Here is a 16377-nt window from a genome sequence, read left to right on the forward strand (position 1 = left end):
TCCTCTAATAACTTGGCTGTGATGCTCCCTTGTTGTGTAGACACACAGCTGAGAGGTAACATATTCCTAAGGGTTTATCAGGGACCCAAGAAACAAATCCCAGTATTTCTACCTTTATTTAATTTTCTAGAGGAAGTGACTGGAAAGTTACATAGAGACAACACCCAAGTTACATAAAGACAAAGATATAAATCAATCACTGCTTCCTTTGGGGACTCAAGTTTGTCAGATGTTGCACATGCTATCAAATCCCAACTATTTTTGCCCTTATCCTTCACTTCCTCAGTGTTTGCAAGGAAAAATCCACAGTTAGATGCGAGCCCAGCCAGCACCCAGCGGGCGTAGGAGGTGAGGCGAGGAGAGCCACAGCCCTGCATCACCCACTCCCTGCAGATGTAAGCGCCGAGACAAGGTGCGAGGCAGTGGGCAGACCCTTCAGGTGTTAAAAAAGCCCATCCTGGCACCCCCAGAAGCTGGATACAGCCCTAAACAATAAAAACTAAAAGCAACCTTCACGCAGAGAAGTGGCATTGTTTTAAGAACAAGGAAGGGAAAGCACTGGAGCAAAGCAAGTAGGTTGGAAAAGCCAAATGTAGGGCTCAGTATAAAAATAGACAACAGTGATGCCAGAATGCCTTGGCAAAATTGTGTTTATTGATTTTCATAGAATAGGGAAAAAAGCTCCAGCCCTTTCCACCCCTAACTGCTGACTGTGACTCACCAGCGATCTAAAATGACTGCAATGAGCAAGCAGGGACTGAGCTGAGTTGGACCTCGCTCACGTCTTCACAGGGCTGACAGGGGAACGGGTGTCCTGCTCCTGGCTCTCCCTTGCGGCTGCCCAGGAAATACAGAATAGCTGTGCATGCTCACCTCCACAACATCCAACAACACTTCGTTCAGGCAGGTCCTCTGTGGGGACAGAGGGGCTGACTAATGAATGCGTGGCTCAGTGTGTGGCTCAGGCACCGCTGCTTGCCGCCACCCTGGTGACCTGGTGACCTTTCCCTGGGGCTGGAAGCAGGGTGTGTAATGAGGACATCCACTGCCTCCCGTCCAGCTGGGTGACCGCCTGGGTTGTCTGCAAGTGTCACAAGCTGTCCAAGTTCGGTTTGGAACTGCTTTACACCTTTACAGGGCAGCTCTCACTCTGAGGGGATCACAGTGCAAGGACACGCTTTAGGCTGAGTTGTTACCTTCGATGGTTTTCGTCCTCCTTTCCAAGCTCACCCTCTCCCCCCCACGGAAGGCGAGGGCGGGGTGTCACCCTAGAGACGGGCCCTCAGCCCCGCACAAGGCCCGGCTGCCGCGGGTGGAGCCCCGGCCCGGCCCGCTGGCGGCCCCGCGGGGGGAGCGGGCAGCGGGGCCGCCCCGCCGCTGGCAGCGCCCGCGGGCCCGCCCGGGGCTGCTCCTGCTGCTCGTCCGGCTGGCGCTTCCCGGGGCGGCCGCGGGCAGCGGGGAGGCGCCACCAGCAGGTATTGCCCGTTCCCCCGGGGCAGGGCGGGTGCTCACAGGCCGGGGGTTCCTCAGCCCATCCCTTCGGGAGCGGGGACACGCTCCGCTCGCGCTGTCCCTGGGCCCCGCGGTTCCGCTGCCGCCCAACATGGCGCTGCCCGGCCGGCGGGCCCGGGCCCCTCGCCCCGCCGGCAGCTGCAGCGAGCCGGGGCAGCCGCGGCCTGAGGCGCTTTGCCGTGTGCCCCTGTTCTCCCGTGGCGGTCCGGGTCCCGCAGGACGGCCCCGCCGTGGCCGGGGGGCAGGGGCGCTGGGAACCGGCCCGGACGAGCCCGCACACGGACAAAGGGACCGCGACGCACAAAGGGCGGGGCCGGGAGCTGCCTCTGGGTGTGCGACTCCCTCTGGCTTCCTCAGGAGCTCAGGCCAAGGGAATCGGGTGCGGAACAGATCTTTTATTAACATATTTGAGGGCAGGCAAACCCCTACAGGCTGTGCTCAGTTGTAGTAGCAATTAAGAACTCGAGAACCGGCTTCCTCCTTGCATTGACGTTCTCGAGTCTTGGGCATCTTCCGGATTCTGCAGCAGATTCTGGTGGCTCATAATTTTGAATTTCTTTGCTTGCAGTCTCAGAATTTGAGAGTTACTCTACCTGTGTGTCCTCCCAATAGCTAAACCCAGCACCACCTCAGAGATACCTGTTCAGTAGCATCTCTCCTTTTGGAACACCATTGTTTCACTCTGTGGAGCTGATGCAACTCTCAAGCAGCTGATTTTTCTCAAGAAAAATGCCTTAAAACTATGGGTTGTAAGAAAATACTTGCCAGCCTTGCACGTGGATGACATTGCCGTTGACATGGATGGATACTTTTATCCATAGTGGCAGGAAATCCTAAGATGCCCTTCAGGGGAGGTGTGGACACTCTGGGCTGTTTTGGCCCTGCCATTTCCTGTTGCTGGATTATCCTGGTTTTAGGCTGGGTAGTGCCCAGCCTCACCTCCTTGCTGCGTCAGTCTCAGCACGTCAGTGACAAATAATCCTTTTGTAGCATTGTGCGATGACTTTTGTGAAAGTGCCTGTCTAAAGGTACAGCCAGTGCTTGTCTGAGTGGTTGTGCTCCCTCCCACTGGATTTGCCATGGATGAAAATTAATCGGATGGGCAATTTTTCCACAAGAAAAAAACCCCAAATTTTAAGGTTAAATCAGTTTAGTAGGATCATGTGTGGACAGTAATCCCATAATGTTATAATAAGCCTAAGTAAGAACATCCACACGGTATTTTTCATTGGCTTAACTAAATTTGTTAAAATATAATTTAGCTTAATTTCATCTTTCTTATAGAGACACTGCAGGTTTTTACCTGCAAACAGCATCTCCTTGTCTGGATTGAGACTGCACATACCCATTGTGCTGCTGTGAGTGCATGACAGCATGTTAGCAGTTATTACTGAGCTTGGCTGAGACCTACATTTTCTATTCAGTAAGCTAGATGAGTCCCTCTGTTCGGATGTGTAATTATTTCCTTTATGCTTCTCTTTAATTATGTTCTTGAAACACTGTGGTAATGCACTGTAGGGTATATTTTACAATGTATATAGATCAGAATGTATCTAAAACTTTGCACCATTAATCTTTTAGGTCCATTTCTGCTCAAAAGTGCAATCTTAATTCTGAAGATCATAGGGGCTCACTGAGGTTTCAGGAGGGTTAGAACAATTCACACCTCTAATTCAGCCATTTATGGTGAGCTGTCAGTGCAGTTCCCTTATTACATGCCGTGGCTGGACTGGGACAGGAGAAAAAATGTTCTAAAAAGAAGAGCTGTGTGATTTAACATCAGAAACATTCCGAGGGAGAGGAGTATGACTTTTGTGATCAGCAGCCGTGTCATGTGCTAAATGACTGTGTTAGTATGTAAGTCTGTTTACCTGCTCAGACTCCCACAGTTGCATTCACCACTGGTACAGGGAACTCTGGTGGAGTTACACCCACTCATGCCAGCAGTGAATTTGGCCCAGAGGCCCTATTCCAGTGCCATCAAAACACTGATGCTGAAGCCAAGCTTTTCTGGATTACATTTTTTAAACCTGTTTCGGTTTTTTTGTTTTTTTTTTTTTTTTTTTTGTCCAAAGGTGTTGCAGTTTACCTTGGAGCCTAAATGACTTGATTAAAAATCCAATTTGAATTTCCACCTAAATCATATTGAACATGTTTCTGTCAGCATTTACAACAATGAAATGGACTATAATTAGACATTTGTATTTGACACATGCCTAAAATTAACTTTTTTGCTCCCCCCAGGTAAAAACTGCAGCTTATTGCAGGAAATGGATGTCATCCAGAAGCAAGATGAAAATTGTTACTGTTATGTGCAAAACAGAACCATTCACTTACAGTACCTGTGGTCGACTATCCAGGTGAGAGGCCGTTCTGGGGGTCAGTCAGTACATTTCTTGTGAGCTTTTCCCAGCAAATCATGTGGCCAGTTAGCAAGATCAGGGCAGTATCTCTGTGGAACTAAAGAGCTGGGACCATGATAAGAATGCAGCATTATGAGCCTCCAGCTGGGATGCAGTGAGGTTTGGTCTCTGGCTTAGAGTATGATGGTGCCACAAAAACATTAATTTAGGATTGTGTATTATTTTCTTGCACACATTTTCTGTTGATGGATCACTGTTAACCTCTGCAAGAAATGCTTTTGGCTATCACCAACTGCCTTTATGGAACTTCTAAATATGAGGGCTACATGCAGTTCTGTGGCTCTCTCACCACAGCACACCAAAGGCTGATTAGATTGTGACTAATGAACAAACAGCAGCAGCAGTGTGTTCTCCTGACAAGCAGAGGGTCATCTTACAAGACACATATGTAGAGATTAGTTTGAAGCAAATAAAAATCCCTTCACGAGTGGAAGCAGTAACAGTTAGAATGAACTAACCATCTCCATGGTTCATTTTCTTTCCTGAGAAGTATGTCTCCAGACAAAGGAAGGAAACCTTTTCATTTTGTCTCTGTTGGAGGACTTTTCTCTCAGGTATAAGAAAGCGGAACATCTCTTTGTCTGTTCCCAGGACTGTTTTCCTCAGGAACATGTTGCAGGTGTTTTTATGAATGGCAACAGGCTCCAGGTGGTAAAACCCTCCATCAGTGACACTAAGTTTCCTGGAGTCAATGTTTAAAAGCAGGAAGTTCAGATTATTTCCACAACCAATTGCTTGCTGACACCTTGTCTCCTTTCCCAGTAGAAACCTGGTTTATTACACGTTGCATCACCTTTTTGCAGATGGGTCTCTGTTGTCTGGTAGGCCCTGATGAATGTATTAGAATCCTGAGGAAAATCACCTCAGCTTAGAAGATGGACAAGTTTTTACCACTTTGGTGGGGGAGGGCACTGGGAACCAGCCAAAAAACCCCAAAACACCCAACAGGAATGTGCTTCCATTTAAATTTCTGGTTATGCTATCTTTCATTTTCCTCATCCCTCTTATGTCCCCAACATGAAGATTGCATTATAAAGAAAGGCAAGTCAAATTTGTTGCAGTTCAGGACAGGAAGGAGGAGAGGTATGAACATTCACAAAACAAACTGTGGTCAGTCAGATACTTCTGGCTTTGTTAGAAATTTGTGAGTGGGCAAGTGCCACAGTAAAACCAAACCCACTGTGGTTTTGGATGGATTGAGGCCCCTCCACTGAACTTTGTTGCTGGTGAGTTCTCTGAATTACCTTGTAAGGTAACTGTAAACAATTAATCTTTGCATAATAAAAATAACCAATACTAAACAATTAAGATTGATTTTCATTACCTCATGCATGGCTGATATGCAGTACAGTTCACAAAACCCCCCAGTGATTCTGAGCCGCTTCTCTGTGTATTCTATTCTTTGTTTCTAGATAAAAGTTAACAGCAGAGAAAAGTTCCGGTTTGAGCCTATTTCAGAAAAAAACAACTGTCGGAATTCAGAAACTGTTTTTGAGTTTGTTGCATGTGCTGTTCAAATCCTCTGGAAGCCGGAGACATGTACAGAAACTCTTCTGAGCATAAAACAATATGGAGAGGATGTTTGTTTCAAAATACAGCCCTTCAAAATTGAACCATACATTGTGCGGGTGAAAAGAGAAAGTAAGTATCAAATCTTTGAGTTCAGATTACAGATGGCTTGGTATTGCCAGTGCTGCTGAATGTACCATCTCTTCTGTAAGAAGCTTGGGACTTTTCTGTTTATATATTATATAATCAGCATTTCAGATTGAATTAGTCTAAAGTCAATTTCTATTTCTTTCCCCCCTTTTTAGTGCTAGATGGAAAGCTCTTGTTTTTGTTTGTAGCTGGAATTTTTCTGTTCCATTTTGCAAACAGCCTGAGCAGGTGAGTACTGGCTGCTTTTGACCTTCTTTCCCAAAGCTTGTGCATCTTTGGTCTGTTTGCTAAGCTGAAGAGGCAGTTCTTTGGGAAAGTGAAATAAGGAACTGAATATATCTTTAAAACTTCCTCATACCATTTGTGTTTGGACAGATTGTGATATACCTTGGAATGCCTAACGCTGTTTATCAGGCAGCTGTGTTAGGGTTTTTGTATCCAAGCTTCCTGCACTGGGGGACACCAAAATAATCAATCCTTACTGGGCAAGCGTGTGGACCAGAAAAGTCCTTTTTCCCTTTTGTAGACCACAGAGGATAGCTGAATGCTAAATAATGTTGATTATTAATGATGCCTTTCCTTGGGGGAAATGTTGAGGATAAAGTCCATCTGGGGCCTCTTCTGCCCCCTCCTTTGTGCCAGCCTTTCTTCTGATGCACATTTTGCATAGCACGTACGGGAGGATACTCGGTTGTTAGAGCAAAATATGTGCCCACAACTTCAAAGCAAAGTGAGTCACAAAATAATTGTCAGGAGGCACCTCTAAAACAAGCAGAGCAGCAATAGGTTTTATAGCATTAACTCTGAATTAAGAAGATGAAATTTAAAAATGCATACGCTTAGGAAAAAAAAAAGTGTGAGTTTGTGGAGCATTTTCTGCATTTTAAATTAAAACTTCTCTAGCAGTACAGAACCATATTGGTTATTTCATTTTCTTCTGTGTACTAGAGCTTAGAAGGTCAATGCAATCAGAAGTAGCGTGAGCTTTAAAAAACCCCAGCACAGTCTCTTAACCTGTTAACAACTCCAGTGACCTTAACTATGTGTTGGGAATTTTTCCTTACACAGATTGACTACCTGAACTGGGCCTGTTAACCATATAACTACAACTCTAACTTACAGCTGATTTAAGTTCTTATTGAACATCACTGCTGTTTTTACAAATGTTGGCATCTTAAGCAATTACAGATGATACTTCTCACCATATTCTCTCTTGTTCTCTTTACAGGAGTGCCAAGTTCTTTTACCTTTCTGGAATAATACTGGGTGTTCTTGCTCTGCTAGTCTTTGTCCTGTTGACACTTAAAAGGTTTATTCCAAGGGTAAATCTACATTTATAAAACAAAATAATAGTAATCATCCTAAAACAAGAAGGGACAGTACAGAGCCAGATTCTGACCTTGTTCTGGTTTTGTGGCCAGGTAACTGCACTGAAATGACTGCAGGATTGCTTGAATCAAGTAAATAGAGTTAGGTCAGAGTCAAGTTCTATTTAGCTTCCTCCTGAGTTTAAACTGAACAGGCATTGGTGATGTACAAGAAGAGTTCATTCTGAAACATAAATTATTTTCGTTGAACTGGAGCTAAGCTTATCTTTGAATCTGTGAATCAATCTAAATAAAAATACAGTGGCAACTAAGACAGATTCTCTTCCATTCACCAAAAACAATTTATTGTAAGGCAGATGTGAATTTTTCCTTTAGTTTTATAAAGCTTGTGCATTCCCATAATATTGCTGAGATATGTTAATTGGGAACACATGTCAGTATGGTTATACTGTGACATTGGGACATGATACACAAATACAGGGATGCAGTTGCTCTGCTTGGAATTGATACTGTGTTGTAGCATGCAGAGGACTGTGCAGTGGAAGTCTCAAACCCTGTAGGTCTAAAGAATTTCACATCTGTTTTTGCCTGTGAGTTCCTTTGGAAACAATAGTCCTGATTTTGGCTTGAATTTTTTTAATGGAGTTTTATTTACTCTTTTTTTTTTTCCTTTTTTTTTTTTTAATTTCTAGCACAGTACCTTCTGGATTTTAATGAGTGGCTCCTGGATGGTCTCTCTTTATTTTATTTACTGTTTCAAAGAGAATATACAGTGGTTGTGGTCTGAACACAAAAACTACCTGTTGGGTAAGAAAATTACCAAGAAATGTGCTGTAGATTTTGGTTTAATTTAGTGATCAGATGAATACCTGCCCATAAAAAATCAAGTGACTCATATAGAGTCCTATTTTCTCCTAAGCCATAGATGTTGAAATATTCTAAAGGTTCCTAATCCACTCAAATGAGTGTTTACTCGCATTGTATCATTGAATAAAGAGTTTGATGTAGAGGACTAGTTCTAATCTACTGCAAATTTTGCTTGCAGTATTTATTCCTTTATTTGCTCTTGTTACATACTTTCCCTGGAAGAGCAAAAGGGCAGCTCCTCTGGTCTGCAGTTTTTCTGGATGTGGGAAATGGACGCACACATTGGGAATGGGGTGTGGCTGCAGGGGCTGACAAACCTATTGATCTGGCACCTGCCTTGAGAATTCATGTGCAGCCCACAGCAGTGGCTAAAAGCTGTTCAGAGATAACCTTGTGAACTCCTGGCACACTCTGGAAATAGAAAACACATAAACATCATGTCTCTAAGATAACACAAGAATCAGTAGGCTGCCCTTCACAGCAGCTGCAAGCTTTGTGAAACAAAGTTAAATTTATAGGGATAGTTTGCATTTTTTTCTCCATGTCCTTTTCTGTTCCTACAGGGTATTTTCTGGCTGTTGGGATTACCAGCTTTGCCATTTGCTATCAGCACGGGCCACTGACCACAGAGCTCAGCATAACCTTGTTCACATGGATGCTCCAATTAACAGCCTTTGTCCTGATCTACTTTGGTGTCACCATCCCTCAAGTTGCTTATGCAGTCATAGCAGTCAGCCTCTGCTCCAAAGGCCTGTGTTACCCCCTCGGTGCTGCCTGTCATATTGCCAGGTCTGTGTCTGTTTGTGAATGTCAAAGTCCTGGGAGAACCAGGAAATACTGGAAGCTATTCAGTACTGGAGGCCGATCATGAAAAAAACCCTACACTTCAATAATAGTGTAGGAATTTCAAGTACTATTTCAGAATTTTGCCAGATGTAAAAACTGCCTTAGGAAAGGTTTAAGGTCCAGAGACACAGAAATGATTTTCCACTTGGCAGTTTTAAGCACGAGTTTTGTTCTGTGGATAATGGAGAAGTATGACTGTGTTCTTAAGGACAAATGTAGCACCTTCTAGTCCACAGCATATGGCAACCAGAACATTTCTGTTTGATTGATGAGACTGCAGCAATACTGCCTTGGTTTGACGTGTAGTGAGAGAAGCTGCGGGGAACTCACATGGAATCTTAGGGATAAAACACTGTACCATCACCAGGATGCAGCTGTTCAAAAGTGATAGTCCTTGGAGCTTGAAGAGAGTTCAGAGACTAAAATCACATGGCCACAAAATATTGTTCTCCATGGTTTTAGTTTTTCTCCCTGTCATTCATAGAAGCAATCTATCAGAACTATGGAGGTATTCCTAGAGGCCCACTTACATTGTGGATTTGGAACAGGAACTGCTTGCAGTAGGTAGACCTTAACTTGCTAAGTGTTTGCAATAGCAATACAGGAACAACGTGTTTGCTCATCCTTGAATTTGAAGTATGTTTTAGCACAAGTGCAACACTCAAATGAAGATTCTAAAAAGCCCTGCCAATTGACATCTGTTTTTTACCTTCAGTGATGGATGGCGTCCAGCTTCAGAGTCTTTAGTACAGACTGTTCCATAGCTGTGGACTTTGCTGAACTGCAGAGAAGTAGGAAGAGGCAAAGTCTTGAACTGGCATAACCAAAATAATAAAAACCAAATAATTTTGGCTTGTTTTGGTTTTTTTTTTTAATACACACTATTTAGTTTTGAAAAACATATTGCTTTAGTCTTGTATTCTTTTTTTTACATGCTGAAGTGTGGCCTGAGTTGAAGCTTTTTTATTTTAGGGAGAATTTATCATTTGTTGTAGACCAATTTTTGCCTGCAGCTGAGGAGCAACAGTGATTTCAAAAGCAACATGTAAGATCAGCACCTGTTGTAAGCAGGTTCAGAACACTCTGGAATCAGTATGACGTGGCCACAAGTTCACTTTTACTTTACTTTCAGGTTTTACTCTGAAACATTGTAGCTTATTCTCCATGTAGTTCTTTCTTCTTGGTTTTCATGAACTGATGCTTCTATAAAGAAATAGAGCTCTACAAGTAATCTCTCTTAGGAGAATAACGGCTTTTGAATTTTTCTGTCTCAAAATCCTTAAGCTACAGCACCAAACTGTGAGGCCACGATGCCAGATACACAGTTCAGAGCAGCAAATATACCAAAATAATTTAGAGTCTTGCAATATTTCTTGTTAGGAACAGTGGATCTCACTGAGCCAGCAAGATCCTTCACCATCTGACCTACACAACGACTACAGTTCTCTGCTTTAAAGAGATATAAGGAGGAAAGTTGAATGCTGCTGCTGCTGTTGGAGCAGGTGTTTTTATACAGAGCTGAAAGTTTTATGGGCATTCATCCCTTCCTTATCTTAACTCATCACAACATTGAAATTGAAAGCAGTTGACAGAAGGAAACAGAACATGGCATGCTTTCTAATTTAAATCTAATTATATTATACATCGCTACGCAGCAGCTAAAAAACCATCAGATTGTAAACATTTTGGCTTCAGACTACTCAGTTTTGTAATTCAGAGCAAGATTTAAGAGAAGCTAGCTAGTAAACAACACAAACAGCTCACAACAGGCTTAGAGCATTGCTTATCTTTGAAGTAGCATATGCAGACTGAGTTTTGATTCAGCCCATGTCTCTGCACAGACACATTTTGCACCTAAAAATGGCTGAGCAAGCAGCCATCTCTTTAATTCTGTGAGATTTTAGTCCATGCATACACAATAAGGACCTGATCTAAAGCTCATTAAATACCATGTGAAATTCTACAGCTTTGGTTAAGACCTAGGGTAAACAGGCTAGCAAACATTACATACCTTACCTTAAAATGTAAGAATGCAGCTTGTTCTCTTAAAAGGGTAGAGGTGACTAATGCATGTTAATAGCAGGTATAGAGAAAAAGGGCAGATAATTACTTGCCAGAAGACTTCATAAATACTGATTATTTTAATTTTGTTCTAGAAAAATGAAGCATCACTTCAAATCAAAAAAATTGGTGTTTAAATACCTTACTGAAGAGGAATATCGAGAACAAGGTGAGAGTGAAACTATCAGAGCTCTGGAGGAGCTGCGCTCATTCTGCAGGAGCCCTGACTTCCCATCATGGATAGCTGTATCCAAACTCCAGGCTCCACACAGGTAAGAAAACCTGGCTCCTCTAAAACAGGAAACACATTGCACACCTAAACACACTGCAGACGTAAATGCCACTTCAGGCACTCTTCCAGGTGTGTTTATCTTGCACATCCCCTCAGGACCACAGCCACACCTCTCAAGGGTATTACTTGCTGGTGGCATTAAATTTCTGTTTGTTCCTCCCTGACCACAAATTATTTTTGGGAGTTTGCAGACCTTCACAGCTGATTCATGGTCATAGAACTTAAAGGCTTCTAGAGTGCCTCTGTAAGCTCTTGCAGTGACCCTGGTGGCTCTCTAATCAGTGAAATTGCCCTGCTCCAGGTTTTAGAGCAGTGTCCTCTTCTGTGGTGTAAAACTGGGGCACAGTGAAGATACCAACTCAAATATTACCTATATTAAGCTCTCCAACTGCAAATCTGCACAGTCAGGGAATCCTATTATTGAAGTATCACTATCTAAGACTAAGAATACAGAGAAAGAAATCAATACCTGCAATGAGCAAGTAGAACAGGTAGAAGAGCTGTGCCATGTATAGCTTAAGAGATAAAGCTAAGACAAATATAGGTCAGGAAGGGTCAAGCAAGCAAAGCCAGAAAACCCTGCAGAATATAAAATTAATCGTAACAGTGTATTCCCGTCAAAACAAAAACTTGAAGAGATCAGAGCAGAGTTTCATGTATTAGCCAGCCCCAAAGACTTAGTCCTTGCCACAGAACCAGGTGTCACGATTTTAAAGGAACCCCAGTCACTTTGGAATTTATTCAGTAACAAGTTAAACCCAGTTTCAGAATCTTCATCTTCCTTGGACTGGCACGCAGACAGCCTCTCTGCCAGGTTTTATAGATTTACTGTTAAACAGTCTTACTTTCTAAGCTGCTTGCCTTCTTTAGAATGATGGAGAGATAAAAAAGTGAAAGCTTACTGTTGTATTGTACAACTAAATACCACCAAATGTACAAAACAAGTCGAGACTCGTATTTTCTAGCCATCAATTCATTAATAGAGTTGTTATAGACTGTTCACTGGTTGTGAAAAGGGAAATAAAAAGGAGAACCAACAGCAATCATATTTGGAGAACCCCTCCCAGCTCCCATTAAGCATCAGACTGTGGTTCATCCCTGGTAAACCTGTTCCCCATTTAGACTAACAGAGCTTCCAAGAACAGTGAGGTGACGACATTCATCTCACAGAAATGTAAATTATTGATCAGTTTACCAGAACTCCAGAATGTAGCTGCATTTCCTTTTTCATACATTTCTCTGATGCTGTCGACACTTACCCAGGTGTCAGAACTGCCGTCTGTTCCAACACTCTTGCCAGAAACCTCCAGCTCCGTTCTCTCTCCTCAATGGAGTTGCCCACTGAAAGGAAGATTTGTGGGGGATTGCAGTACAGGGACAGTGCTAAGTTCATGCTTTGTTCTGGCATTTACTTGGAGCAGCTGCAGAATTCCCAGTCTGCAGCTCCAGCTTCACCAGAGGCAGGAATTCTTTGGGAAGACTTGAGCTCAGCTTGCCCACAGTGCACACACAGCACCAGCAACAAGGTGACTACATCCAATGTAGGAGTGCAGAATTCTTGCCATTTTTTCCTTGCATTAGCAATATCAACACACCTGAATTCTTACAGCCTTTGTCTCAAATATGCTACATCTTTATTTTTAGAAGCTAAAGTACCAACTACCCCGCTGTACAAATGCTTACTCTGGATTATCCTGCAAGTACTGACAAGATGTGAAAACGAAGTTAGATCTTCTTGCTTAGTCACAAGGCCTTGCAGATGGTTTCCAGAAGAGCAAAAGTTACTTCTACAGAAAATACTGAAAAGATGAGCTGGGAAAAACAGTCTTTGTAGTTGTTGCCACCCATTATTGGGACTTCCCCTCATCTGCACTGCCTGTAGGGATGTCCTTACAACACTCCTTCCTAAATAGCAGTACTTCTAGAATTTACATTATTTCTTCTTTTAATTTCCCAGCTGATAACTTCTCCCTTTAAAAATTTGGCAGGTTTGCAGCTTTTGTTCTGGGATCTCCCCACATCTCACCTGCAGAAACAAAGGCGCATGATGAGCAGTATGGCATTGGGAGCTTCTTCCTGGAAGAGCAGCTGTTTGAGACAAGGGCACAGTCTGAGCAAGATGAGCCAGCCAATTATGTCCATGAAGAAGATGAGGAGAATGAAAATGAAATGCATACACAAATTCCATTTCCATATGCTACTGAGCTGCTCTGAGCTTTCAGAAATAACAACAACAGAAAAAAAGAGACAAAAAACACACTTCTCCTAGAAAGGGAGGATACAGAATGAGAACTCACACTTGGCCTTTTCTTGTGGTTGCTGGTGGACAAAGAAGAATTTTTGAAAAAAACTGTTTCCTCTATCACCAATGTTACCTGATTACCATAGGGGCTGTTCAAGTGAAGAGGAATGCCATGCTGTGGGAAGTTTCACGAGGGAAACAAACATTGTGCATTTCCAAGGCAAGTACTGGAGACAGCCTGTCCACCAGGATGCCTTCTTTTACCAAGGACACTACCTCTAGTAAACAGAGAATCTGTTTTGGCCCTTTCCATCATCAAGTCCTCTGTGCTGAGCACTAGAGGGAGGAAAAGCCATTTTTAATACTCTCCTTTTACTAAGTACCCTCTGTGTCAAGACTTCTGATAATGCTGTTAGATTGTCGATAAATTGTGTTTGTTGTGAGACTTTTTATAGAGAGTTGATGCAGCTGAACGAGGTTTGTTTCCTCTTCTGGCTGGGCTGGTCTGTTAGCTTCATACTGCCTCTGCCTTTAGTCTTAAGCTCCCCTGCTCCTCAACGCTGCCTGACTTTTCACCCTCTGCCCAGATTATTCTGTTCTTTACCTCTGCTGTAGTTACACTGCATTTTGTTCTTTCCAAGTCTTAGTTCATTTACATACTTTCTTCGCTCTTGTACAGATCTTCTGCTAAGCCTTTCTCTAGCCCTCTGCTTCTCCACCTCTGACAATGGTTTAGGAGAGGTTTTCCATCCCTAAACATTTTTGTTATTGCCTTTGGTTTCAGTGTCAGCTTACCTCAGGCAGATCCTGCTGTCTATTCCAGGCCTCTGGAGAGCCCCAAAAAGGCCACAAAGGCTGTTTTGGCTGCTTGGAGAAACTGCTATTAGCAGAGCCAGAGTGCTGCTGTGAGCCTGGAACTGGGAATGCAGATAACCCACTCAGAGCTCCACTGGCCTCAGAGTACTCAGTAGTTTTGTTCACTGAGTTAAGAAGCAGAAAATAATTTCTGGTAAAACAATGAGGGAAGATACCTTTTACCTTTCCCTTCTCAGCCATCTGTGGGACTTCTCACAGGAGAGAAATTTAGGCAGTCACATGTCTTTCAGCTCATGTTTACACAGTCCTAGGCTAGACAGTAGTGTGTGTACCTCAGTTCATCCACCTGCAGATGTCATTTCTTTCTTTTGTTCTTTAGACTGTCCCTCCCTGTATTCTTCTCTTGTCAGAGAAACTTTGCTGTTTTCCTTTACTGTCCTACAAACTGCAGAAAACAAAAGACCGTTAATTCTGATGAATTCACAAACCCACCGGGAACTGTAAGCAGTGGGGAGCAGTTGGTGCTCAAGAAGGGCATGTCAGTCTGGGATCTGTCTGCTTTAAAAGGGCTGTCTGTTCTTTGTAACATGCCTAGTGGTGCAGCATGACTTCAGCAGTGCAGGTGCTGTCCTGGGTTTTCCTTGTCCATTGCTGCAGCAGGGACAAAACCCATTACCTCCAATGGTGCTAAAAAGTGCGGCCATACCATAATCCAAGAGCTCCTCTGTGTAACAAAGGACTCAAAGTTGGTGCTTGAAAGTCCTAAAGCCTTACTCATGTGGTCTTTTCTCCTTTATATTGCTTCAGTTTAAAAGAAACACTTCCATTTTACAGTAAAGAGACACTTAACACCCTTTAGTGCCATAAAATTTTAAGTACCTATGCAGAATCTAAAGCATGTTTAGCAGAGAAAAGCCATGTCAAGCAGGTGATCCAAAATGCACTCGCTGTTAAGTCAATAACATTCAAAACCAGAGCAAGAGTTCTGTTTAGGAAGGCAAGACTCACCCTTAAGAGAGGCTGGTGCTACCAAATCCACAGCTAATCCACACTCAGGAAGTCAAGTTTGGCTTGGGGGGCTCTGGCACTAGCAACAAGCAGTTGTGAAAACAGAGGAAGGCCTCATTATCTTGGCTGGTTTGGGAGAGGAGTGAAAACCCCCCTGAACAATGAGCACAGACCAAATCAGATTTATTTTACTTTGTGTCATCATCATGAAAATGGAGTACTTAAAATCATTACAGATCAGGCAAAGGATACTCAAAAGAGATGTCTTCGTGTTTTTTGCATATTTTGAAGTACAGAGGTTTTTTTCAGTGTACTTCATAGTTAGCCAAGAACTCCCATCCAAGCAATTTGAGGCCAAGGAAGAGAATCAGATTTGTCTGAGCTCAAACAGACAGTTTTTCTGAATGTCCTCTCTTTAGTGAGGTAGTGATGATTACCCTTCCATAATATGGAGGCATGTAAGTACATAACATGTATTTACATACAATAGCCCAGATTATACATTAAGGTAGTATTTTACCCAAGCAATATGTTAAATGGAAAAGCCCCCCCACACTTAGTTTAGGTAATTACACGTTTTAGAATAATACCAGGTACACCTTCAACAAGGAAAAGAGTTAAAGAGCAAGAAAAATCAACTCACGCTGTATGTAGTTGTGGGATGCATCGTTTGGCAGGGATGGGTAAATACTATCCAAAGCAGAGCAGGAAACTATTAAATGCATGCAAAACAGAATGGCAGCAACAGGAGAAAGATGATGGCTACCTTAGTGAGTAGCTAATAGTGACCTTAAAAATCCTCCCAAGCCTGTTCCAACACTGAAAGGGTTCCATAAACAAAACCAGCTGCTGTCACTGGAACCCTGTTCACTTGCACAGTGCTCCTGTGATATGTGGAGATGACACAGCCTCACTGAAACACAATTGTTAAGTACTGTTGTTTTGGTTTTCAGCTAGAAAATCTAGGAACAGAATCTAGGCATTAATCCATTGCCCTAACTCTTACAAAAGCCTTTCTCCCTTCACAAAGGATGTTACATTTTTCTCTGTGGTGTTCACAGTGATCCCTGTACTCTTTCACACTGACCACTTTACAACGCACATTGGTTTGTGTCCTTTGCAGTCCCTGCACCCCACAGAAGGGAATTGGTGCCTGCAGGCAGATTTTATTATCAAATACCATTTTAACACAGTGCAAGAGTAGTGCCCAGGCTCTTGGTTCAGCATCCTCCAGTGACTTTAGTAAAAAGTCATTATCACTGAATTATTTTTACTTCAGGTTGGTTATGTTCACTGCTGACACTAATATGAACAAATAAAAGA

At 42.9% G+C, this 16377-nt stretch overlaps 1 protein-coding gene across 1 annotated transcript; it reads left to right on the top strand.

Annotated features, from left to right (window-relative positions):
- Window positions 1-1370: 1370 nt before the first annotated feature.
- On the top strand, window positions 1371-15744 carry NEMP2 (nuclear envelope integral membrane protein 2). Its single transcript, XM_041403189.1, has 9 exons — window positions 1371-1475; window positions 3757-3872; window positions 5348-5576; window positions 5750-5822; window positions 6823-6916; window positions 7615-7729; window positions 8353-8578; window positions 10792-10968; window positions 12977-15744. The coding sequence occupies exons 2-9, from the start codon at window positions 3783-3785 to the stop codon at window positions 13200-13202; spliced, it is 1230 nt and encodes a 409-aa protein (XP_041259123.1). The 5' UTR covers window positions 1371-1475; window positions 3757-3782; the 3' UTR covers window positions 13203-15744.
- The last annotated feature ends 633 nt before the right edge of the window (window positions 15745-16377 follow it).

This window comes from Onychostruthus taczanowskii, unplaced genomic scaffold (assembly GCF_017590055.1).
Source record: "Onychostruthus taczanowskii isolate IOZ18803 unplaced genomic scaffold, ASM1759005v1 scaffold20, whole genome shotgun sequence".
NCBI lineage: Eukaryota > Metazoa > Chordata > Aves > Passeriformes > Passeridae > Onychostruthus > Onychostruthus taczanowskii.

Coding starts and splice junctions, on each gene's coding strand:
- NEMP2 (XM_041403189.1), top strand. CDS start 3,783: ATGGATGTCATCCAGAAGCAAGATGAAAATTGTTACTGTTATGTGCAA. Junction 5,577..5,749: donor TGTGCGGGTGAAAAGAGAAA/GTAAGTATCAAA, acceptor CCCCCTTTTTAG/TGCTAGATGGAAAGCTCTTG. Junction 7,730..8,352: donor ACACAAAAACTACCTGTTGG/GTAAGAAAATTA, acceptor CTGTTCCTACAG/GGTATTTTCTGGCTGTTGGG.